Genomic DNA, 25053 nt, shown 5'->3' with positions numbered 1-25053 from the left:
GTGTGTGTGAGAGCAGGTATCAGGATGTATGTGTGTGTGTGTGAGAGCAGGTAGCAGAATGTATGTGTGAGTGTGTGTGAGAGCAGGTAGCAGAATGTGTGTGTGAGAGCAGGTAGCAGAATATGTGTGTGAGTGTGTATGAGAGCAGGTATCAGAATGTGTGTGTGATTGTGTCTGAGAGCAGGTAGCAGAACGTGTGTGTGTGTGTGTGTGCGTGCCTGTGTGAGGGTTGGGATACCTGCAGAAAGCAGGGCCTTCAGGTCATTCTCCTGAACCAGGTGTAGGGGTAGGCCCTGCACCACTATCGCCTTTGCCTTTATACGTGCAGGCCTGCCTGGGCCTCAGTTTCCCCACCTGTCTGGTGAGGGGTTTGAACCAGATCCTCCTCTGCTCCCCACCTCTAACTAGGGGCTCAGCTGCCCAGCTCCTGCTGCCCATCTGAGCTGTGGCTTCATCAGGGCAGGAGGTGGAGAACCAGCAGCCCTTTAGAGCCTGAGAGGCCTGGCCAGCCCACGTTGGCTGGGAGGGGTGAAGGCAGGGGAAGTGGCATGTGGTCAGGATCTGGCTGGGGAGAACCTTGACCATCCCTCCAGCCCTCTTTGGGCCCCAGGGCCAGCTCCAGCACTGGGGTGAGATGCTCAGCCTTTGTGCTCTCTCCTCTTGGTGTGGGGTCCATTTGCCCCCTGGTCCCAGAGCAGCTGTTCCCTCGCCTGGGCCACAGCCCTGCAGAAGGGCAGAGATGGAAGCTATTTCTCTGCCGCTTGGTAAAGACAAGTGACAGGGCTTAAGTTTAGCTTCTCTGGAGGGAGGATGGAGCAGAAGCTGTGGCCCAACCATGGAGCTGGTGGCCTAGCTCAGCTCAGCAAGTATTTGTTGAGCATCTACTATGTGCCAGGCACTCTTTTCAGCCATGAAGGCCCTGCTTGGGAGGTGCTCACAGCCTCACAGGAGGTCAGGCGTGTGCACAGCTAACAATGTACCAGACAGACAGGACAGGCCAGTTCTGGCCCAGAGGCTGTGGGGCGGGTCTAGTTAAGGAGAGATCGGGGAAGGCACCTTGGGGGAGGTGTCCTAGGGTTGCCCCTTGAAGGGTGTGTAGGAGTTTGGCAGGGTAGAGGGCAGGGCCTGGGGAGAGGTATAGAGGTGGGAAATGTGGAAGTGTCTGAGGGCTGGAGAGCAGGGGGAGGATGGGCTGGGCTATGGCATGAGGTTCCTTGCTGGGTGGGGAGGTGAGATGAGCCACATGGGGCCCTAAGCCCCCAGATCCTCCGCTCTGCTGTGTTGTGCTCCACCCCAGTCTCTGCCCAGGCCAGCGGAGCCCTTTGGGGGAGCCCCCAGGGGCAGGCCCTCGGCTCACAGGCCCCCTCCACCCCTGCAGAGTGAGGAGGATGAGCGGGAGGAGTCGGATTTCGACAGTGCAAGCATCCACAGTTCCTCTGTGCGCTCTGAGTGCTCCGCAGCCCTGGGCAAGAAGAGCAAGAGGAGGCGCAAGAAGAAGAGGAGTAGGACTTCCTGTTCTGGGGCTGCCCCATGGCCTTCATGGGGGTGTGGGGGTGCAGAGCCCCCCTTGGGAAGTAGGGGGAAGGGCATCCCCAAGCCTCTGCCTCTCCTGGCCTCAGCTAGGCAGTTGTCCTATGCTTCCTTGACTGCCCTGGTCTCTATGGTCGGGAGAGGGGTGATCAGTCACAGTGAGGTTAAATTAGGGACCTATGATGTGCCCACCCCAGGACATTTGCACTAGCAGAGGGGAGAACAGAGAAGGCAGTGCTTCTTAACCTCAACCACCATCTACCCATTCATTCATCCAGCCCTACCCACCTACCCATCGCCCGTCTATCCTCTCACCCCATTCGCCTACCCATCCTCCTCCCTTCCTTTGTCCATCTTTCTATCCATCTCACCCTTTTTCTCCCTCGGCCATTTCCCTATCATTCGTTCACCCCATCTATCCCTCCATCCTCCCTTCATCCCTCCAGTACTCCCTCCAATATCTATTAAGCACCTACTGTGTGCTGGTCCCGAACCCTAGTGGCGTAGTGGTTAAGAGCTATGGCTGCTAACCAAAAGGTCAGCAGTTTGAACCCACCAGGCGCTCCTTGGAAACCCTATGGGGCGGTTCTACTCTGTCCTATAGGGTCGTTATGAGTCAGAATAGACTCGATGGCAACGGATTTTTTTTTTGGCGTGCTGGCCCTGCCTGGGGTGGTGGAGATGGTTGGGCATTGGGATGGGGACAAGTCCCTCCATGATTCTCGCGCCTGTCCCCCCTGCCCTAGTTGACGATGGTGACGGCTACGAGACTGACCACCAGGACTACTGCGAGGTGTGCCAGCAGGGTGGGGAGATCATCCTGTGTGACACCTGCCCGCGGGCCTACCACCTCGTCTGCCTCGACCCGGAGCTTGAGAAGGCCCCCGAGGGCAAGTGGAGCTGCCCCCATTGTGTAAGTCCTCGGCAGAGGTCCCAGGCTAGGGGCGGGGCCACATCTGGGTCGGGACTCTCGGTGAGGGGAGCTGGCCTAGGTGCCTCCACCTGGGCTCCTCCCTCCAGGAAAAGGAGGGGATCCAGTGGGAGCCGAAAGATGAGGAGGAGGAGGAGGAGGAGGGCGGCTGCGAGGAGGAGGAGGACGACCACATGGAGTTCTGCCGCGTGTGCAAGGACGGCGGCGAGCTACTCTGCTGCGACGCTTGCCCCTCCTCCTACCACCTGCACTGTCTCAACCCGCCGCTGCCCGAGATCCCAAACGGTGAATGGCTCTGCCCGCGCTGTACTGTGAGTGTTACGCCCGCCGCGCGCCGGACGCCCCGCCCCCGCCGGGCCCCGCCCACAAAGGCCTGTGCCCCACTAACCAGGCTCCGCCCACCACAAGCCACGCCCCTCAGGTGTCACGCCTAGCCCGCGAGTCCCGCCCTCTGCCTTGCCCAGGCCTTAAGACCTAGCTAGCTCCTGATCCTGCTGTGCCTTTTCTCTCCTGAAACTCGAGCCTTTGTCAAGAGATAGGCTGTGATGTTAATCATAGCAGCATCCACTGTAGCCTCCTTTCATAGATAGTTTACTCTGAGCTAAGAGCTTCACGTTCGTTGTATTCCTTTAGGGCTTACTGTGGTACTAAGGAGAGGAGACTTGATGGCCTAAGGGTTAATTAAGTGCTCGGATGCTAACCAAAATGTCGGCGGTTTGAACCTACCAGTGGCTTCACAAGTGAAAAGACCTGGTGGTCGGCTCTGTAAAGATTATAGTCTAGGAAACCCTATGGGGCAGTTCTTTTCTGTCACGTGGGGGTCACAATGAGGTGAAAATGACCTGACGGCATATACTAACAGTACTGGAGCCCTGGTGGCGCAGTGGTTAAGAGCTTGGCTGCTAACCAAAAGGTTGGCAGTTTGAATCCACCAGCTGCTCCTTGGAAACCCTGTGGGGCAGTTCTTATCTGCCCTATAGGTTGCTATGAGTCGTAATTGACTCGACTGCAGTGGGTTTTGGTTTTGGTTTTTGGACCAACAGTACCAGGCCCTGTTATTTCCATTTTTAGATGAGAAAAGTGAGGCTCCAGGAGCTTATGTGACTTGCCTAAGGCTACACACAACAGCTGAACTGTTAACTCAGACTCAAGCCTCCAGAGCCAGCCCCCAGCTGGCTTCTGTGCCTGCCAGAATGCCGAGACTGGGGATGAGGAGAGGCTAGGAGACCCCTGGGCTGGAGCCTCCATTTCTGTAGAGACAGGGGAGTGCACCCCTTATCCACCAGCCACTGCTGTGTGTGCTCTGGCTTGTCCCTCAGGCCCACCCCCAGTGCTGAGTCCTCACCCTCCTGGGTCCTGGACTGTGCTGTGGCTAACCCTCGGCTACCCGCTGTGTGTCTGGGCATGTGTGTGTGTCTGTGTCTGTGTGTGTGTGTGTGTGTGTGTGTGTGTGTGTGTACACGTACGGGTAGCCCTGGGCTTGGGAGTGGGAAGGCAGGTCCTGTTGGTTGGGTAGGAGTAGAGGGGGTGGGTGGGGGCCCACTGCCTGGGAAGGGGGGCCTCCTCCACCCCCCGCCCCCAGAGCCAGCAGAGGACTTTCTCTCCTGCCCATCTCTTCGTCTTTCCTTTCTGACTCCTGGCTTTTGCTGTAGCTGAAGGCAAAAGGAAGGTTGGGTGTGGGGCTTTGCGGCATACTCTGCAATCTCCATAATGCCTTCATGTGTGGGATTTGATGCCCACAACAGTCCTGGAGGTGAAGGAAGGTATGGGCCCATTTTACAGGTGTGTAAACAGGCTCAGGAAGGCTGAGGTTACCGGGACAGTAGGTGGCAGAGCTGGCTCCTCTCCCTGAACTGTGCTGTCTTCCTAAGTCTATTATTCCTTGTCCTGGTCCAGTCAGGGCTAGAACTGCCTCTTCCAAGGCCAGGCCTGCCCCGGAAGGAAATTCCATGTCTCAGAAACGAGGCAGTGAACTCTGTGGCACAGTGGTGGTGCCTGCAGCTCTGGGCATTTTTCACGCTTGTCAACAAGCAGCTCACTGGAACACCACCACCCAGTCAGGGCCCTGGAAATGTGATTCTGGGCTGGCGTCTACTGGTCTTACTGTCCCAGCCCAGATGTGTGGCCTTGCCTGTAGGAGAGGTGACAGTAGGCTAGGGTCCCCATGAGCACCAGGCATGGGGCTCATGCCCTGTGGGTTCCTGTGGGCTGGGAGATGATGTGATGTTTCTTCAGGAGGCAAGGGAAGACCCATGTAGATGGGGGGAGTCAGGAGTCTTGGGTTCTGCTCCCCACTCTGCAGCCCCCTTGCTGGGTGGGCCTCGGTTTCCTCCTCTGTCATATGGCAGCCTCTGCCCACCCTCCCTCAGGCTTACCAGGTGCTCACAGGACTCACAGACCCTCGGTGCCCACCTGCTGTGTGCACAGCTGTGCTGGGCTCCTGAGGATGGGCCAGATGTCACGGGAGTCACTGTATTGCTTCTGACTTGGGAAGCCATGCAGCCTGTTGGGGGAGCCTGGTGATAGCCAGGAGCCTCGGGGTGGGGCCTTGCAGCCAAGCCCTGAACTTGGGGACTCTCCTCTGTCCACAGTGTCCCCCCCTGAAGGGCAAAGTGCAGCGGATTTTACACTGGAGGTGGACGGAGCCCCCGGCCCCCTTCATGGTGGGGCTGCTGGGGCCTGATGTGGAGCCCGGTGTCCCCCCGCCCAAGCCCCTGGAGGGCATCCCAGAGAGAGAGTTCTTTGTCAAGTGGGCTGGGCTCTCTTACTGGCACTGCTCCTGGGTGAAGGAGCTGCAGGTGAGGCACCTGGGGTGGCTGTGTGGAGGCACAGGGCTTGGTGTGGGCTCTCTAGGATTGGCAGTAAAGTCTGATATGCTGTCCGGCCCCAAGAGTGGGGGCATTGTTGGGATGGGGGGCGGGGAGGCTGAAAGGGAGGCTGTCCTGCCTGGCACTGGGGCTGGGGAACTGGGTTGGGGGTGTGGTAGGCACGGCCCACCTGCTGCCCTGTGACCTAAGCCCCTTCTGTAACAGCTGGAGCTATACCACACGGTGATGTATCGCAACTACCAAAGAAAGAATGACATGGATGAGCCACCGCCCTTCGACTATGGCTCTGGTGACGAGGATGGCAAAAGTGAGAAGAGGAAGAATAAGGACCCTCTCTATGCCAAGATGGAGGAGCGCTTCTACCGCTATGGCATCAAGCCCGAGTGGATGATGATCCATCGTGTCCTAAACCACAGGTGTGTGCCAAGTGCCCAGGTATGTGCTAGGTGCCGGCAACCCAGAGCTCGCTGGAGGCAGGCACGCAGGTCAGGGGACAGTAGCTCCTTTGCTCATTGCCCAGCCCTCCTGTCCTCCCTCTGAGCTGCTAATTCAGAGCTACGTGTGGGTGCAGTGGGGCAGGAAGGAGAAACCGAGGTGTGTCCACTGTTGGTGATTTGACTGTCCCTCGCACCCTTGGCCACCAGCCCCCTGCCTGAGATTCTGTTCCCCTCCCTGGGGCCAGCAGCCTTCTCCCTGGAGCAGACGTTGAGAACCTGAGTCGGACACCCAGGTTCACATCCTGGCTCTCAGTTTCCTACTGTTTTTCACCTGTAAAATGGGGGTGACGAGAGACCCTCGTAGGGCCGCCTATTTTGAATGTTGTAGAAGAGTCAGTGCTGCCTTCAGTGAGGAAGAGGGGCTGTAGAATTTGAGAGAGTCATCCCCTTTTGACTGTGAAGCACCCCCTCTTCCCATCCCCAACCCTTACTGAGAATGACCCTTAAAAAGATCAGTCCCTGGGGCCTGGGAAACCAGTGCTGAGAAGGGGGACCTCAGCCCTGGATCAAAGTGGCCCACAACTTTTGCCTTTATTAAACTGCGTATTAAAAACACAGATGGCAATTTTTCTCTCTGCCTCCAAAGTGGGGCAGGAGAATTTTCCTGAAATGTATTACCAAGTACTTATTGAAAAACCCATCACTTGCCATTACTGACTAGTGATTGGTCTTTCTCCTTATGTTTCCAGACTTGGCCCTGCCATTTAAGGCATTTGTCCTCATCATGTATGTGCACTATGGCTCCCTCCCACCCCTGCAGCTCTCCCCTGGGCCCTTGGCAGCCTGGCTGCCCAATCAGTTTAGAATGGGAGGCTCTGAGGACCCTCCTAAAACCAGAAAACCTGATGCTGTCAAGTTGATTCTGACTCATAGTGACTGACGAGTAGAACTGCCCCATAGGGTTTCCTAGGCTGTAATCTTTAGGGGAGCATATGGCCAGGTCTTTTCTCCCATGGAGTGGCTGGTGGGTTCGAACCACTGATCTTTTGGTTAGCAGCCGAGCACTTAACCACTGCACTACCAGACCCTCCTAGTTGTCAGAATTAAGCCAAAAAGGAAGGCACTTCTCTGGAGCATGTACTGTGTGCTCCTGGGTGTGGTCATCAGGCCCCTGTGTGTCCTGGGGGTCCTTGGAAGAGGCCACCCCCTGTAGGAATTACATCTTCATGTACTTGGCAGAGGGGGTTCCACACCTAGAATGGAAGGTACTCTAGCCCTTTGGAGTTTTCCAGTTAAAGAACAAAGGCCCATAGGCAGGGGTGAGAACTTTCCAGTTTAGAAATTCAGGATTCCGGTGTCCAGGCCCCATAATCTGGAGGGATTCATCGCTGCAGCAGAGAGTGGAAAGGGTACTGGGCTTTGTGTCTCTGTTAATGTGGCATCTCAGGTGTCCCTCTCCCTCAGCCCCTCACCACATAGCCTCATCCCAGCATCTCACCAGCTGTGTGACCTCAGGCAAGCTCTCTTACCTGTCTGGGCCTCTGTGTCCTGCTTCCTAAAACACAGTTGCTGCACTGGCCCCCCTCCTGGCTGGGGCCAGAGTCATAGGGGGCCGTGGGCATGAGACCTTTTGCATCCCGTGAGGCAGCTGGTGAGGGGTGTTCGGACTCCCGCTGTGGCCTTTGCCCCAGTGACCCATCCCTCTCCCTACCTGTTTGCTGTATTGCAGCTTTGACAAAAAGGGGGACGTCCACTACCTGATCAAGTGGAAAGACCTGCCTTACGACCAGTGCACCTGGGAGATTGATGACATTGACATCCCCTACTATGACAACCTGAAGCAGGCCTACTGGGGCCACAGGTGGGCACCGGGACCAAGGCTGGGGGGCGTGGGGCCTGAGGCTGGGTGGTGCACGGCCCTCGCCTTGATCCTCACTTGAGTGTGCTCATCTTTGTCCAATGCTCCTTCCCAGGGAGCTGATGCTGGGGGAAGATGCCAGGCTGCCCAAGAGGCTGATCAAGAAGAGCAAGAAGCTAAAGGATGATAAACAGGAGAAGCCGCCGGAGACCCCCATTGTGGATGTGAGCAGGGCAGTGGGAGGGACAGACATGTAGTCACCAGCTGAGATGTCTGTAACTGGGCTCAAAGTCAGATAGTTCAACAACCAGGAAACTTCCCTGATGGGAGAGAGCAGGACTCCCATGGGAGGATGTGATAGGAGTAGGTTGGGAGTTAGGGAGGGCTTCCTGGAGGAGGCATTCCAGCTGATACCTGGAAGACAATTGAGGGACAAGAGGAGCAGGAAGAGCATTTCAGGGTTGCCAGGGTGCCCCACCCCAGGCTTGGCCACAGAGGAGTACATGTTCACTAATGGAACCTGCCTTGGGCCCTCATGGCTTCTGTGCCCAGAGCCACCCCCAGGCAGGATGGTTTAGTGCAAGGGTCTTTCTGTTCAGCTTAGTTATGCTGCTAGGCTCCAGATCTGACAAAGCTGAAGCTGATGGAGACTCCCTTCTTCTCCGGGCAGAGCTCATACCCTGGGGTTTGGGTCTCAAATCCTCAACCTGAGAGGCAACCCCTGGCACTGAGACCTTTGCTTCATGTGTGATTTGAAATTTGGGTTAAGTTAAAACCCCCTTAAAACCCAAAGCTGTTGTTGTGGAGTCGATTCTGACTCATAATGACCCTACAGGACAGAGTAGAACTGCCTCATAGGGTTTCCAAGCCTGTAAATCTTTATGGAAACAGACTGCCATATCTTTCTCCCATGGAGTGGCTGACGGGTTCAAACTGCTGACCTTCCTGTTAGCAGCCAAGCGCTTAACCACTGCACCACCAGGATTAAGTTAACACTGCACAAAAAATCAGTGGCCATCGAGTTGACTCCAACTTATGGTAACCCGGCATGTGTCAGAATAGAACTGTGCTCTATAGGGTTCTCAAGGGCTGATTTTTTGGAAGTAGATTGCCAGGTCTTTCTTATGAGATGCCTCTGGGTAGATTTAAACTTCCAACATTTGGTTAGCAGCCAGACACATTTACACCAGCAGGATCTCCTGCTGCACAAACTGGGGGCAAACAGCCTCTACTTAGCACATGAATCAGCATTACTTTATTTATTTTTAATTTTTTTTCCCATACAAAAATTTATACATACATTGTTATGTGACTCTAGTTGCTCTCCCCATACCGTGACAGCATACTCCTCCTTTCCACCCCTGATTCCCCATGCCCATTCAATCAGCTTCTAACCCTCTTGCCTTCCCATCTCACCTCCAGACAGAAGCTGCCCGTTTAGTCTCTTGTATCTACTTGAGCTAAGAGGCACACTCCTCACAAGTATCACTTTATGTCCCACAGTCCAGTCCAATCCCTGTCTGAAGAGTTGGCCTCGGAAATTGTTTTAGTTCTGTGCTGATAGAGAATCCAGGGGCCATGCTTTCCGGGGTACCTCCAGTCTCAGTCAGACCATTAAGTCTGGTCTTCTTACTAGAATTTGAGTTCTGCACCTCACCTTTCTCCTGCTCCATCCAGAACTCACTGTTGTGTTCTCTGTTAGGGCAGTCATTGGTGGTAGCCGGGCACCATCTAGTTCTTCTGGTCTCAGGAGAATCAGCATTACTTTAGATGAACTCATTCCAAGCATTTAAATCAAAAAGCATTGCAAACTTTAGGAGCAAGACAGCTGAGAGGCTAATTTCACCCCATTCTTATCTGTTCACTCCACTTGGGCCCCTCCCTGGGCAGCTTGTGGGGTTGAGAGTAAAAAGGGGAGGAGATTTGCTCCTGGAGTTTTGAGCCCACCAGGGAGTGGCAGGTCAACATTCATACATTTAACAAACCTCCCTGGAGTGTCGGCACTTGGCTGTGGGCTGCCCCTAGGGGAGCAAGGGTTAAAGAGACCTGGCCCCCTGTTTGAAGAAGCATATCATCTTGCAGGGGCTCGAGGTATGTACACACACAATAGGAGATTTAGCCTGGGACTGTTGGGTGCCAGGAAAAGGCAAATGGGTCTGGGAAGTTGGGAGGACTTCCTGGAGGAGGTGGCTTTGAGCCCCTCCTCTAAAGAGGAAGCAAAGAGGAGGCTTTTCTGGGTCAAGTGGAGGAAGCCAGTTATGGCAGGCATTGAGTGACCGATGCATGCGTGTGATCGTTCATCACAAACATTGAGTAAGTGCCTATGTGTTCCAGGCACTGTGTGGGGCTCAGAGGACACATTGGTGAATGGGACTCATGTGGTGACTATAGCTGGGCTCAAAGTCAGACAGTTGAACAAGCAGGACACTTCCCTGATGGGAGAGAACAGGACCCCCATGGGAGGGTAGGAGCACGCTGGGAGTCAGGGGAGGGCTTGCTGGAGGAGGAGGCATTTCAGCTGAGGCCTGGAGGATGATTGAGCTAGCAGGGACAAGAGAAGCGGGAAGAGCATTCCTGGCAGAAGGAATTGCAAGTGCAGAGGCCTGGAGGGCAGACTCTGGTGGCCCAGGATTTAGAGTGTGTGCCCAGGATTGGGGGTGTGTCTGAACCCCTGCCTTCCCACAGCCCACGGTCAAGTTTGACAAGCAGCCGTGGTACATTGACTCCACGGGTGGCACGCTGCACCCCTACCAGCTGGAGGGTCTCAACTGGCTGCGATTCTCGTGGGCCCAGGGCACCGATACCATCTTGGCCGATGAGATGGGGCTGGGCAAGACCGTGCAGACCATCGTCTTCCTCTACTCCTTGTACAAGGAGGTGCGTGGGGCGAGCGGTGGGTGAGCTTCTGGGGAGGGGGGCAGACCCTGGTGAGGACGGCAGCCTCACCCATCAGCCCGTCTCACTAGGGACACTCCAAAGGGCCCTACCTGGTCAGTGCACCCCTGTCCACCATCATTAACTGGGAGCGCGAGTTCGAGATGTGGGCGCCTGACTTCTACGTGGTCACCTACACTGGGGACAAGGAGAGCCGCTCTGTGATCCGCGAGAACGAGTTTTCCTTTGAGGACAACGCGATTCGGAGTGGGAAAAAGGTGTTCCGCATGAAGGTGAGAGCCCTGGGCCCTGCAAGGGCCCTGAAGAGGCTCCTGGTGTGTCCTGAGGGCTGGGCTCCTGCCAAGGCTGGGAGAGCTTGCCCTAAAGGCGGAGTTACAGCTCTCTGAGTTTCCTAGGGTTGCTGGAACAAAGAACCACAAACTGGGTGGCTTAAAACAACAGCACTTTATTCTCTCACAGTTCTGGAGGCTAGAAGTCCAAAGTCAAGGTGTCGGCAGGGCCATGCTTCCTCTGAGACTCGGTGCAACCCTTTCTTGCCTCTTCCAGCTTCTGGTGGTTGCCAGCGATCCTTGGCATTCCGGGGCTTGTAACTGCATCATCCAGTCTCTGCCTCTTTCTTCACGTGGCCATCTTCCCATGTGTGTGTCTCTCCTTTTCTTATAAAGACACCAGTCATACTGGATTTAGGGCCCACCCTATTCCAGTATGACCTTAATTATAGCTGCAAAGACTCTTTCCAAATTGAGGCCTCAGTTTGAGGTTCTGGGTGGACGTGAATTGTGGGGAACACTCTTCAACTCAGTGTACCAGCTGTGTGACCTTGGGCAAGTCACTTAGCCTCTCTGTGCCTCAGAGTCTTCTCTGCAAATGGGGATCATGACAGACCCACTGCATAGAGAGGTGAATGCATTAGTAGACATTAGACTTCTCCTTCCGTGTGCACACGTGTCACTGGGGGGGGGCCTTGTTAAAAGGCAGGTGCTGCTCCAGCAGTTCTGGGGTGGGGCCTGAGATTCTGCATTTCTAACCAAAAGTCCCAGGTGATGCAGATGCGACTGGTCCCTGGACTGCACTTTGAGCAGCAAGGACGTGAGGCACTCAGTGCCATGCCCGGCACACAGTAGGCCCCCCATAGCCATGAGCTCTCCTATTAGCTACAGTGCTGGGGCTGAGGCTCACCTCCCAGTCTCCCCATGGTCTCTTACCTCGGCTTTTGTATCATCTTGGAACAGCCCACAGTCCCCAGGAAAGGCTCAGGAACTATTTGTTGAATGGGCAAATGAATTGGTGATCCTGGAGGTGACCTTTCGGATGAATGGGCTTGTGGGCCACGTAGTCACAAAAGGCAGCTCTTAATTCTCATGACATTTCTGCGACATAGATAATATTGCCTGTCTTAGGTCCCTAGTGCTGCTGTAACAGAAACACCACAAGCGGGTGGCTTCAAAGAACAAATTTATTTTCTCACAGTTCAGGAGGTTAGAAGTCCAAATTCAGGGTGTGGCTTTAGGGGGAGGTCCTTTGTCTCTTCCAGCTATTAGTAGTTGACAGTCTACAATCCTGGGCTTGTAGATTCATCTGCCTCTGTCATCATCAGATAGTCTGTGTTCCCCTTGTATACACTTACGTCTGTGTCTAATGTGCTCTTTTTATAACTCAAGAGTGATTAGGTTTAGGACACACTCTATAGTGGCATGGCCTCATTACCATAACATTAGATTGCATTATGGAAGGTGATTACATTACATCCACAGGTGTAGGGGTTAGGATTTCAATATTTTGGGGGGACACAATTGAGTCTATAACATTGCCCTTTTAACACATGGGGAGACTGAAGCTTACCTGGGGAGGTTCATTAACTTGACCAAGTTCCCTAACTCGAAGGGCAGGGCTGGGATGCAAATTCAGTTGCCACCTGGACAGAGCCTGTGGCTGTGAAGTCACCCTCTGCCACCCTCCGACCCCATCACTGGGGACTTGAGTCACTGGGAGAGCCAGGCTTGGTTCAGCCAGGACCTGCTACATAATTTGCAGGGCCCAGTGCAAAGGGAAAACGCGGGCCTTTGTTCATTTGCCTTTCCTCCAAGGCCTCTTTCTCTCAACCTGTCATGGTGGTTTTTATTTGCTATTTAAGGAGCTCCTTTGGTCATGGGACCACTCGAGGGGTGAATGCAGACCCTCACTCGTGGTTGTCCGGAGCCCTATCTGTAACTTGGCGCACAGGGAGTTGGTACCTGACCGTCCCCATACCCAGACCCCCACCGGGGATGGAGGGTGTCAGCATTCTCTGGGATGGGGCAGGGAGCAGGGACCTGAGAACCTGTCCCGGGGAGGTGAGACCGAGTGAGCTGAGGGCCCAAGTCCTGGTGCACGCTCCGGTGTCCTGGGGACTTCACTTACCCAGCACAAATCCAAAGATAAAGAAGTACCCGAGCATTAAACCTTCCTGGCCGGGGCCTGGGCAGCTGCCTGAGAAGCCAGCTGCCCGTTTCCTCCCTGCAGACTGCTGAAGCCCTGGCCAGCTCCTCAGCCACGACAGAGTTCAGCTGCATCAACCTGGCCTTCACGGCCTCTGAGAAGTAGCTGCAGACCTGCTTGCTGGTCCCACGCCACACCTTTCATGTCTTCCCCACCGCCCCCATGATAGGTGTGGGGTGAACAGGCCCTCCTAGGGCCTTTGCTGTGACTCTAGAATGGCATTCGCCCCACGCCAGTCTCGCCCACACCGAGTGCTTGCACTTGACCTCATGGTCCTTACAGCCACCCCAGGAGGATGTAGTCCAGCGGCCTCCAACATGCCCACAAGGCACGGAAGGACTGCTGCTCCGCCAGCACGCCCCAGTAGTGATGTGCCGGGGCTAGAACCCTCTTCACTCGGTGCCTCCCACAGTGCACCAGGGCTCTGTGTCTGGGGACCATTTCTGCTTGTCTTCTGGCCTCTCTTGTGCACCATCTCCCAGGCCTGGGGTACTCTGGGATCAGGGCCTGGGGCACCGTGGGACCCAGGGGCCAGAGCATCCTAGGATCAGGAGCAGGGGTGGAGCTGGGAGAGGTGGGGCCTGCAGGCTGCTTTCTAGGCCTAGGGTCCTGGAGCCCCCTCAGGAGCAGGGGTTGGGGCCATAGGTCCCACAGGGGTGAGCAGGTCCCCATGAGCTGGGTTGCTGAGCTAGGACCATCACGCCAAAGTTGTGGGCTTAGCCCCGGCATGGAGGGCCTGACTGCTCGGTGAGGACTTGGACTTTTGCTGACAGGACCTTGGAGGGCCTGCCTGGTGGGAGCAGGAAAGGTGACTGGGAGCCATAGGCACTCTCCCTGGGGACGGGGTCTGGCCTCCTTGTCCCTCATGAAGGGCCCCTGCTGCTTGGCAGGTTGCAGAACATTCTCCTGGCTGTGAACGCCCCATAGAGGGAGCCTGTGCCACTCTGGCAAGCTGGACCTGGAGCCCGATCTCCACGTCACCCTTTTTGGGGTCTATCTCATTCCTGGAGTTTGCTCTGGCTCTGCACCTACAGACAAGCCCCCTCATGCCCCTCAACTTACCATGACCCCTGGTACCCAGTGTCTAGTCTCCACAGGGGCCCTGGTGGTGGCAGATGGTGGGTGTGCTGGTGTCTGATGTCAACCAACAGAAGGTGGTTTAATCAGATGGACCTGGGTTGGAATCCTGCCTCCGCTGTTTGTTACCCTTGGGTACCTGGGGGAGTCACACAGCTGTTACGAGACCCCATGGGCTGTCAAATGGGCATGTAGGTAACTGAGCTCATGTGGTTTGGGAGCATGAGCTGAGAGCGTAAATACTGCATGCAGGCCAGCCACACGCCACATGTTGCATATCTGGTGGTGGTGTTGGTTGCTGTTGAGTCCGTTCCGACTCATAGCAACCCTATGTGATAGAGTAGAACTGCCCCATAGGATCTTCTTTGTTCTCATCTTTAAGGAAGCAGATCGCCAGCCCTTTTCTTCTGCAGTACTGCTGGGTGGGTTCAGACCGCCAGCCTTTATAGGTTAGCAGCCAGTCGCAAACCGTTTGTGCCCCGCAGGGACCTTCCTGAACCCAGTAGCTATTACTCTTAGTGGTAGTAGTAATCAGGGTCTTTTTTACTTCTCAACGCCACGCTTCCTTGAGGGTGCTATGTTCTGGGCCTTGCCTGACCCCTCCAGCTCAGGCCGATGTTTCCTCATTAGCCCTGGGCTAGCCAGGCCTCTGGGGATCCTTGGAGTCTTTGGGGAGCTCCTGCCTATGTCTCCTTCTTGCCTCTTTGTATCTTGAGGCCTGAATGCCTCCTTTCTCAGCCTCCTTCCCACACCTCCTCTTTCCCTCCAGAAAGAAGTGCAGATCAAGTTCCACGTGCTGCTCACCTCATACGAGCTTATCACCATTGACCAGGCCATCCTGGGCTCTATTGAGTGGGCCTGCCTGGTGGTGGATGAGGCCCACCGGCTCAAGAACAACCAGTCCAAGGTAGGTGGGTGCTGCAGCCTGGGAGTTGCCAAGGGGCTGGCCACCCTGTGCCCTGACTGGCCCCTCTGCCCTCTCTAAGTTCTTCAGGGTCTTGAATAGCTATAAGATCGACTACAAGCTGCTGCTGACAGGGACCCCCCTTCAGAACAACTTGGAGGAGCTCTTCCATCTGCTCAACTTCCTGACTCCGGAGAGGTTCAAGTGAGCCGCGGGGCCTGGGGGGCCCAGAGGGCACTCAGGGAAGAGTGGCAGTGTTGGAGCCCGGCTCTGGGACCTGTTCGCTGAGCCTTGGTTTTCTCATCAGTCAAATGGGTGCACCAGCAGGGCTTATCTCAAATGCCCTGGCACAGGATCGGCCGCTGTTATTTAATATTGTGGTTTTTCTGTGGGTCTCTTGGCTCTGCCCCGGAAGACCATCCGGGGCTCCTTCTGGGCTTCCTGCCCTGCCTCTGCACCCCTTCTCATGCGTCTCGTTCCTTTCCCTCCACGAGGACTGAAGGGACTCCCGTGGGGGACCATGATGGGAAGCAGAAGGAAGGGCCTGGGGGTGGAGATGAGGAGAGAAATTCCTGAGGTCTCCTTTCCCTTCTTGCTCAAGGTTGAGGAAGCCCCAGCCTGCTTGTCTTCACCTACACCCCATTTTCCTGCTCAAGATGGGGGTTCAGAGTGAAGAGTACTGATTTTGGAATGAGGAGGTGTAGATTTGAGGGCAGGCTTTGAAACGGCAGGACTGTATAAGCCTGGGCACCTGTCATTCTCAGTTTTCTTACCCGTGAACTAGGTACTAGTCCCAGAGAGCTCATGTCCATCATGGCTCTGAGGATAGGAAGGTCTGTGTGACAGAGAGAGAGCGTGATGTGTGGGGTAACTCAGGCTTAGCCGGAGACTGAGAGGATACCCAGGGTGGTCCAGGGCTCCCTGGCCCCCAGCCACCCCTCTGTACCCCTCCAGCGGTGGCAGGGGCCTGGCTAGGTCTCCCCTGGTGCCTCTTCCCTAATTGTGACCCCTCTGCAGATGGCTTTGGTCTGCTCTTGTCGTCTGCCTCCAGCTTCTACTTCAGCCCTTTCTTGCAGCAACCTGGAGGGCTTCCTGGAGGAGTTTGCCGACATCTCCAAGGAAGACCAGATCAAGAAACTGCATGACCTGCTGGGCCCACACATGCTGAGGCGGCTCAAGGCTGATGTGTTCAAGAACATGCCAGCCAAGACTGAACTGATCGTGCGCGTGGAGCTGAGCCAGATGCAGAAGTGAGTGTGGCCGCCATCTCCCCTGGGTGGTCTTCTTGGCTGCCCTCCCTGCTGGACCCTACCTGCCCTCCTAGGCCACCTCCCCAGGCGGGCAGAAGGCTCTTCCGGTCCCACCAGAGCCTTGACTTGCCTTCCAGCCCTTTCCGGGCCTCTTTCAGGATTCATGACCAGAGCTCAGGGCTGCCAGAGTTCTAGAAGTTTCCCCCAGGGGCTCCCCTGGTGTCTGTACATGGGCAGTGGCTCCCAGCCTCTAGCCTCCCTATGGGGCACAGTGGTGTGCAGTCTCGTGGGAAGGGCTCCTGGGGGCTGGCCTGGCTCAGGTGTGTCCAGCCCCTTCCCTTGTGTCCTGCTGCAGGAAGTACTACAAGTTCATCCTCACTCGGAACTTTGAAGCGCTGAACTCCAAGGGGGGAGGGAACCAGGTGTCGCTGCTCAATATCATGATGGACCTGAAGAAATGTTGCAACCACCCCTACCTCTTCCCCGTGGCCGCTGTGGTGAGTGCCTATGGCTGCCGTGGTAGGTGCCCATGGCTGCTGTGATACGTGTCCTGTGACTGCATGATAGGTGTCTTGTGGCTCAGACCCTCAGGCCCCAGTCCTACCCTGAAAATGAGGTCCTGGAGGTGATGTAGGCCCCCTGCTTGCAAAGAAAAGTATCTGAAAACCTATCTCTGCCCCCTGTTCAGGCAGGTCCTCTCTTACCTGCAGGCCCGTCTCTGTGATCTGTAAAGTAAGGGGGCACCAGGCCATCCCCTAGGCCCCCTCCAGCCTCAGCACCATGGGACCTCAGGGCAGGGTTCCAAGGGCTGACCTGGCCTCACTCCATCATGAAAAGGGTCAGGAAGGTCTGGGTGGGCTCGGAAATTGCATTTTTAACCCACTCCAGTGGTTCTGATGTGTAGCTGTGGGTGAGCGACGGGACCCTGGGGTCAGACACACTTGGACCAGCTCCAGCCCTTACCAGCTGTGCAATCCCAGGAAAGTGAATTATCCTTGCAGAGCCTCTGTTTTTCATCTGTTAAATGAGTACAATAGCAGCACCTCTCTCGAAGGCTCATAGGGAGGATTAGATGAGATAGTCCGTGTATCATGCCCTCACAGAGAACCCGGCAAGCTGACTTCTCAGTAGACGTTAGCCATCTCCATGATTACTATTTTGATTCTCATTTAAACACTCCTCCCACCTCACTCCACAAGAGCAATGCCGAGATAGCCGGGGGAGGCTGTGCTGGAAAGATCCAGACTTGGGGTAACCCCAGATTGTTCTCATGACTCTCTGGCATGTCATAGGACTTTGCTGGGACTTGCTTTCTGATGGGTGCTCTGCCCGGCTGGGGTTCAGAGGGTGGCATTCTCTGGATGCACCCCCAGTGACTAGCTGTGACCAGACCAAATTCCTGCTGGGAGACCAGCTTAGCTTACGACTTTGCTGTCATCTGTTTATTCACTGATCCTCTGGGTCTTGGTGGAGTGCCAGCCAGGGTATAAAGACCGAAGGTGGAGTTGGCACGTCTGTGAGCCCTGCTTGGGAAGGTGGCGCCAGGAGTTGGGGCCTGTGTGACCGTGGCCCACCTGACCCGGTGAGCCTGGCTAACTCGGGATTGGGCTCCGTGCTCAGCAAGAATGAGACCTGGCCGGGCAGACAGGCAGTCGGTCCATTGTCGGGCCCTTTTTGCCCACTGGGGACCCTTTGGTGCAGAGCAAAGAGGAGCAGGGAGCTCTCATGCCCCGCCTTCCTCTGTGTCTCCAGGAGGCGCCTGTCTTGCCCAATGGCTCCTATGATGGCAGCTCCCTGGTCAAGTCTTCAGGGAAGCTCATGCTGCTGCAGAAGATGCTCAAGAAGTTGCGGGATGAAGGGCACCGTGTGCTCATCTTCTCCCAGGTGAGCTGCCCCCAGGTGGTTGGTCTCCCACTCACCCAGCCCCAACTCCAACCCCAGCAGAGGAGCATCCTGCCCCTGCTGCTGAGGGAGGAACTTCGCTGGCAGAGGCACCCCATCAAGGCTTGATGCCATCCATGTGGGTTGATCCCTGGGTTTCATGGGTCATTACTCTATCCCTTGGCATCATGCAGCCAAGGAGAGCTGGCTGAGTGCCAAGGTCAAGGAACCTGGGGCCCGTTGGCTAGAAAGATCAGTGTCTTCCCTACCCACCTGCCTCTTCTGGCCTGGCTCCCCCGAAGCTGTGTGATACCTGCATGGTGTCCAGACTGGAGCCATAGCCTCCATGCCCCTCACCTCTGCAAGCTGGTTCCCATTAAGGTGGGCCCTGGGGTTGGTTCAGGAGGAGCCCCGAGGTGGGGGCAGATCCAGAAGACCCCTCTCCAGTGTGATCTGGAGGTTGCAATTGTAGCATTGCCTTTGGGGCATTCAGGGGCAGGGCTGCCAGCCTCAGAGGTCTGTCCATTTATTCTCACTCATTTGTTCCTTCATCCCTTTACTTGTATCTATCATTCTTCAGGTTCTGTGCTAGACAGTTGGTTGCAGAGACAAATGAGTCTCTGTCTTCATGTTGCTCAGAGTTTAGTGTGGGAGAAAGAGGTAAAGAGATAGTTACTGTCATCCATTGCCGGTGTTATGCTGTGATCCAAGCATAACAACAATTGTAAGCATGGTGCCGGACCAGTCAGTGTTCTGTTCTGTGGTGCATAGGGTCGCTATGAGTAGGAACTGACTCGACGGCACCTAACAAGAACAACAGCATTGCTGGTGGGATTGGAAAATGGTGCAGCTGCTGTAGAATACAGTTTGGCGGTTCCTCAAAAGGTTAAACATAGAATTTTGCTACATGACCCAGCGACTTCACTCCTAGGTATATACCAAAAGACTTGAAAGCAAGAACTCAAACAGATACTTGTACACCAGTGTTTTTTGCAACATTATTTACAACAGCTGAAAGGTGGGAACAACCCAAATGTCCATCAGCTAATGAATGGATAAACAAAATATGGTATATCCATACAGTGGAATATTATTCAGCCGTAAAGAGAAAATGCTACAACATGGATGAACCTTGAAAACACTATGCTAAGTGAAATAAATCAGACACAAAAGGACAAATAGTGTATGATCCCACTTATATAAAATACCTAGAATAGACACATATATAGAGAACAAAGCTTATTAGTGGTTACTAGGGGTGTGTGGGAGGGCAAAAGGGGAATTATTGCTTAAGAGGCACTGAGTTTCGGTTTAGGGTGATGAAAAAATTTGGAAAAGATAGTGGTGATGATTGTGCAACATGGTGAACGTAATTAACGTTACTGAATTACACTGTATAACGTGTGCCCTCTACGTCCATTTGCCAACCGTGCCCTCCCTCCGTGAGGCACCCCTGCAAGTGTGCTATGCCAATTTTTTTTCACAGCAACATGTAAAAACAAAACCGGCATAATGGCACCTACGAAAATTTCTCATGGGGGAAGGGCGCAGCCAGCAAACAAACGCAGAAGGTGTGTTTTATTACTGATGGTACATGTAAAAAAAAGGTTGAAGTGGCAAATGTTTTGTTATATATATTTCATCACAATAAAAAAAAGAGAGGGAGAGTTACCTATCCCCGTGGTCAGATTTGTGATGGAGGTCACAGTGAGGGCCTGGAGCTTCACCTCTGTGGAGTCCTGCGGCTAAAAATGCTCCCCTTAGGGTAGGACCAAGCCAGATTCATTGCTCGAAGCCTGAGACTGGGATGTGACTTATCTTTGAAAGACAGTTGACTGAAACAGCTTCTGGGACTATAAAATGCCCTGGGACGGTGGCAGGCTGAGGAATGTTGGGGAGCAGACCAAGCCAGTGTCCAGTAGCTGAACCAAGCAGTGAGCTGGCTTGGATACTGAATCCTAATCCCCCAATACCACTGCCAACACAAGACCTGGTTCTGGGCTGAGTCTTTGCAGGACTCAAGTAGAGACAATTGCACAACTGCTACCAACGTGCACAGAGGGAAAGTGACAGAGACAGAACCTTCCCATCCAAAGTGAGCCTATAAACCAAAATTCCATAACGCAAGGCAAAATTGAATGTTAAGACATCCCACAAAACACAAATTAGAATCCAAATGAAAAGAAACTAGTAGAACAGCCTGAAAAAGACTTTAGTATGTTTAGGCTTCTCAAAAACAATGGAATAACACCCATAAATAAAGAAGAAATTAAACAAAACTGGGAAGAAATAAAACAAGAACTAGATAAGAAAAATACCTGCAGAGGAGCTTAGTCATTGAGATGAAACATTTCGACATACTGGATAAACTCTTGACACTGTTGAAATGAGCACTGATGAATTAGAACCAGGCACCTAGGAATGTCCCCAGAATGCAGCATAGAAATACAAAGATAAAGTGTGAAAGACTATGGAGGACACCTTGAGAGTCTCCAAAAATCATCTAATAGGAGTTGCAGAAATAAAAATAGAGGAAATGGTGAAGTCATTTTCAGTTGATGAAAGGTTGCCAGACTTGAAGACACGAGGTCTTGGATCTGAAGTGCTCTATGGAGAACCAAGCAAGTTAAATAAAACTAAACTAACCCCTGGCCACGTTGTGGTGAAACTGCAACACTTCAGACCTAATACTTACAAAGGAATAACAGACTATCCTCAGACTTCTCATCAGCAACCATAGGGGGCAGGAGACAAGTGAAAAATCTTCAATATGCTGAGGGAAAATAACTATTTACTGATAGTTTTATATCCAGCTAAACTATCAGGAATGAAGGAAACTATAAGGATTATGGGGATTCAGAAGGAACTGCCCTTCTCTTCCCATGGGAGGAGTAAAATCAGAGAAGACTTTACAGAGGAAGTGATTTTTGACATTTTTAGTCAGGGGGTAGACATTCTAGGAAGAGAGCCCAATTCCCTGGAGGAACATACAGGTAGTTTGGGATGACTGGAGTGTGTGGAAGAAGCATTGGGAGATGAAGCCCAGATGGACTGGGCACTAAGTCCTGCAGAACCTTGAATGCCAGGTTGAGGAGCTGAGACTTTGTTCTGTGAGGTGTGTGAACAGAGAATGCTCTTGCTCAGAACTGTGCTTTGGGCAGATGGCGGTGGGACTAGTGTGGAGAATGGATTGGATTTGAGGGGGTGAGGTTGGAGTCAGGCCAGCCTTGATCCCAGTGGTCTCCCCACAGAGAAGCTACTCTGTCCTCCCCTAACTATGGTGGGTTCCCTGCCCATGGCCCCATGAGGGGGTCTCCACTCTGTGGCAGCCCCTCAGACATATTGTCTCCCTTGCAGATGACCAAGATGCTGGACCTCCTGGAGGATTTCCTGGAGTATGAAGGCTACAAGTATGAGCGAATCGATGGTGGTATCACTGGGGGCCTCCGGCAAGAGGCTATCGACAGATTCAATGGTACTCCACTCCTGCCCAAGGGTTCCGGATCATTTATGCCTGTTTTGCCAAGCTAGGTTCTTAGACAGATCACCCAACTCATGTTCCAATTAGCTGCCCCTCAAATGGCTGAAGAAGGCTGTTGTTGTTAGGTGCAGTCAAGTCAATTTTGACTCATAGCGACTCCATGTGACAGGGTAGAACTGCCCCAAAGGGTTTTCTAGGCTGCAGTCATTATGGGGGCAGATCGCCAGGTTTTTTCCCGCAGAGGGGCTGGATGGGTTTGAACTGCCAACTTTTTGGTTAGCAGCCGAGCACTTAACCATTGCATCACCGGACCTGTCCTTAAGTCATAGCATTTAGGCTTTAAACGCTGAAAGGAATTCACTCCATGCAACCATGGAGCTGTTTCCCAGCTCCCACACTCAGAAAGGGCAGAGTCTCACTGCTCAAATGCCAGCAGCAATGATTCCTCTTGCCCACTCAAGCCAGAGATCCAGGCAGATAAAACTAGGAGAGACTGAAGATCTAGATATATGTGGCTGCAGCTCCCCTTGTAAATGGGACTTGCTGAAGCATTCGGTGGATCAGGGCCTGTGTATAGCTCTAGTGGGCACTGTGGTCAGCCCCGGTCACTTAATGTGATGGGCCTCAGGACCAGCCCTCCTGGGACTGCCCAATGGAAGCTGTGCCCTTGGGCATTCCTTGGCCTCCCTCATGGCTTCAGTGGGCTGGGAGGAGCAGGGGAGGCCCCAGGGGGCTTACCTCTCCAGGGCCTTGTGAGCAGGGGCTGGCCTTCAGAAGGGGCTTTGCTGTATTTACTGCCTGTTTGCAATTGGGTCTTTGCCCATCTGGGTTTTGAAGATCAACTTCCTTATGGTTGGGTGGGGATCAGTGCACAGGTGGGGCTAAGTGGGGCTCAGGTGGCCATCAGTGAGGGCCACCGCCTGGCCCGCTGCTCTCCTGGGCACCTCTGGGCCTTTTGGGAGACCCCCTTCACTCTCCCCTCCCCATCCCACCTGCCATCCACCTGTGCCGTCCTGCCTCACCCCCTACTGGGTGCTGGCCTCTCTGCAGCCCCAGGGGCCCAGCAGTTCTGCTTCCTTCTCTCGACCCGGGCGGGTGGCCTGGGCATCAACCTGGCCACGGCAGACACAGTCATCATCTACGACTCGGACTGGAATCCACACAATGACATTCAGGTCTGTGACCCCGACGCTGCCCTCTGGGCACCCAAGTCAGCTGGACCCTCCTCACTGGGCCCCTTGCCCTTGGCCTTGGGATGGAGCACCCCCCGCCAGGGCCCCATCCTTCATACCTTCCCAGTCATTCCCTCCTTTGCCCCCTGGTTCTTGGGGACCTTCACCCCTGACTGATATCTCAGGGCTGCAGGTTCCCCTGGGTGAGCCCTGGGAAACCTCAGCCCCAGGAGGGGCCCTGGGTGGTGGGTAGAGGCTTTGCCCCCTGCCCCTCCAACCTCTTTAGTGTACAGTGGAGGAAACAGACCCCAAGGGGGCAAGGGACATGCCCAGGGACACTCAGCAAGTCTGTGGTGGCTGCTAACCCGTTTGCCCCTCACCCCCAGACCAAGGCCATGGAGGGAGGAGCGTGAGAAGCTCTGGGACCAGAGGGGCCGGTTTTGGAGGGGATAGGAGAGTAGAGTGAGGGACAAGGCCTATAGAAGCAGGGCCATCCCCAGATGTCCCCTGGCCACCTCGCTCAGGGACAGGGACACAAACACACACACACTGCTTCAGCACTGACAACCTTAGGGGCTCACATGCAGACTCGTGTCTCTCTTGTGCACACACGTGCACACATGTTCACATACACATGCAGTCACCGTACAGACTCACAGTCACACCTCAGGTGGTTCCTCTCACGTCACCCAGGGACCTGGATGCTCCTGGAATGTGGTCTCAGCTGTGTCCTCATATCTACGTCTACCCTCCTCACCTTGGGCAGCTTCTGGGCCTCAGACGCCCTTGTCACTCACACACATCCAAGTGGCTGTGGTCTCCAACACAGGGTCGTCCAGTCCTCTTAGTGGCTTGCAGGGAGGTGCAGCCTGACTCCCAGTGACCCTCCACGGAGACTTGCACAGCTTCAGTCACACTGTGCATGCACCACACTGTCCCTTGCATACGCCCTGCACCTCTGCAGTCACACCCAGTACCACCTATGCTGTCATGTTCTCACTCCCAAACTGGGTTGGGGGAGGTCACACGCAGTCAGGAAGTGAACTCAGCTCCACTGGTACACACAGGATGCCCTGTGCGCACACACACACGGCCCCCTCACATATGCGTGGTCACACATGCACGCTCCCACATGGGTGCCCCGGGCCCTGGTCAGTCACGGCGCTGAGCTCCCGGTGCCCACAGGCCTTCAGCCGCGCCCACCGCATTGGGCAGAACAAGAAGGTGATGATCTACCGCTTCGTGACACGGGCCTCAGTGGAGGAGCGCATCACCCAGGTGGCCAAGCGCAAGATGATGCTGACCCACCTGGTGGTGAGGCCCGGCCTTGGCTCCAAGTCAGGCTCCATGACCAAGCAGGAGCTGGACGACATCCTCAAGTTTGGCACCGAGGAGCTCTTCAAGGATGACGTGGAGGGTGTGTGGCTGTGGTGGGCGTGTGGGGTGGGGGCTTAGGCTGCTTCCTGCGAGAATACGCTGATCTGGGTCCCCCTCTCCTCAGCTTCTGGCCTTGCTCCCTGCCTCATGTCTCCTGGCAGGCAGGGCCAGGCTGTGGTGAGCAGGGCCAGGGCGGGCATGGTCAGGGTCATTTCTGGGTGCTGTCTACCAGCCCCAAAGCCCCTTGGTGGCTGCCGCTCCAGCGCCCCTCTGCCTCTGCCCTGCAGGCATGATGTCTCAGGGCCAGAGGCCCGTCACTCCCATCCCAGATGTCCAGTCCTCCAAAGGGGGCACCATGCCCGCCAGTGTGAAAAAAAAACATGGCAGCACCCCGCCAGGTAGGTGCTAGCCGAGCCTGGCCAGCTCCCCTCACCCCTCCATGCAAATACTCTTGGAAACAAGGACCTGGCTGCTCCTCCTTTGCGTGGGGTCCCTGCCCACCCATACTGGCCCCTCACTGGGGGCCCATGAACTTTGGGCGGGTGAGGGGTGAGTGTCCCAGTGCAGGCTCATCCCTGGTCATCACACTCCTCTGCTGCAGGGAGGGCCTGTTGGCGGGGGGAATGCCACATGGGTGGTCTAGGCACTCCTGGTCTTTTACCCGCAGGTGACAACAAGGACGTGGAGGACAGCAGTGTGATCCACTATGATGACGCTGCCATTTCCAAGCTGCTGGACCGGAACCAGGATGCCACGGACGACACGGAGCTGCAGAACATGAACGAGTACCTGAGCTCCTTCAAGGTGGCGCAGTACGTGGTGCGCGAGGAGGACGGTGTGGTAAGGCCCCCCTCGTGCGTCCCTGCCCTTGACCTCTGAGTAATCCTTGAGGCCCTGCCCTGAGCTCCACAGCTGCCCAGTGGACCTTTCTGAAGGGCAAATGGACTGCGCCCC

The 25053-nt window shown here is 54.9% G+C and overlaps 1 protein-coding gene across 1 annotated transcript in view; it reads left to right on the top strand.

Annotated features, from left to right (window-relative positions):
* Positions 1-25053, top strand: part of CHD5 (chromodomain helicase DNA binding protein 5) — a 61263-nt gene that overhangs the window by 17604 nt on the left and 18606 nt on the right. The window contains exons 6-24 of the mRNA XM_004385106.1: positions 1379-1502; positions 2277-2443; positions 2551-2772; positions 5053-5259; positions 5494-5705; positions 7456-7587; positions 7700-7808; positions 10270-10461; positions 10551-10751; positions 14804-14941; positions 15021-15142; positions 16015-16188; positions 16544-16685; positions 17941-18072; positions 21427-21544; positions 22601-22725; positions 23908-24139; positions 24387-24497; positions 24767-24939. Coding sequence (XP_004385163.1) covers positions 1379-1502; positions 2277-2443; positions 2551-2772; positions 5053-5259; positions 5494-5705; positions 7456-7587; positions 7700-7808; positions 10270-10461; positions 10551-10751; positions 14804-14941; positions 15021-15142; positions 16015-16188; positions 16544-16685; positions 17941-18072; positions 21427-21544; positions 22601-22725; positions 23908-24139; positions 24387-24497; positions 24767-24939 — 3033 coding nt within the window. The remainder of the gene's footprint in view (positions 1-1378; positions 1503-2276; positions 2444-2550; positions 2773-5052; positions 5260-5493; positions 5706-7455; positions 7588-7699; positions 7809-10269; positions 10462-10550; positions 10752-14803; positions 14942-15020; positions 15143-16014; positions 16189-16543; positions 16686-17940; positions 18073-21426; positions 21545-22600; positions 22726-23907; positions 24140-24386; positions 24498-24766; positions 24940-25053) is intronic.

The sequence above is a fragment of the Trichechus manatus genome, unplaced genomic scaffold (assembly GCF_000243295.1).
Source record: "Trichechus manatus latirostris isolate Lorelei unplaced genomic scaffold, TriManLat1.0 scaffold00133, whole genome shotgun sequence".
Taxonomy (NCBI): domain Eukaryota; kingdom Metazoa; phylum Chordata; class Mammalia; order Sirenia; family Trichechidae; genus Trichechus; species Trichechus manatus.
The sequence above is the reverse complement of the archived record's forward strand: the minus strand, read 5'-3'. Positions and strand labels throughout refer to the sequence as shown.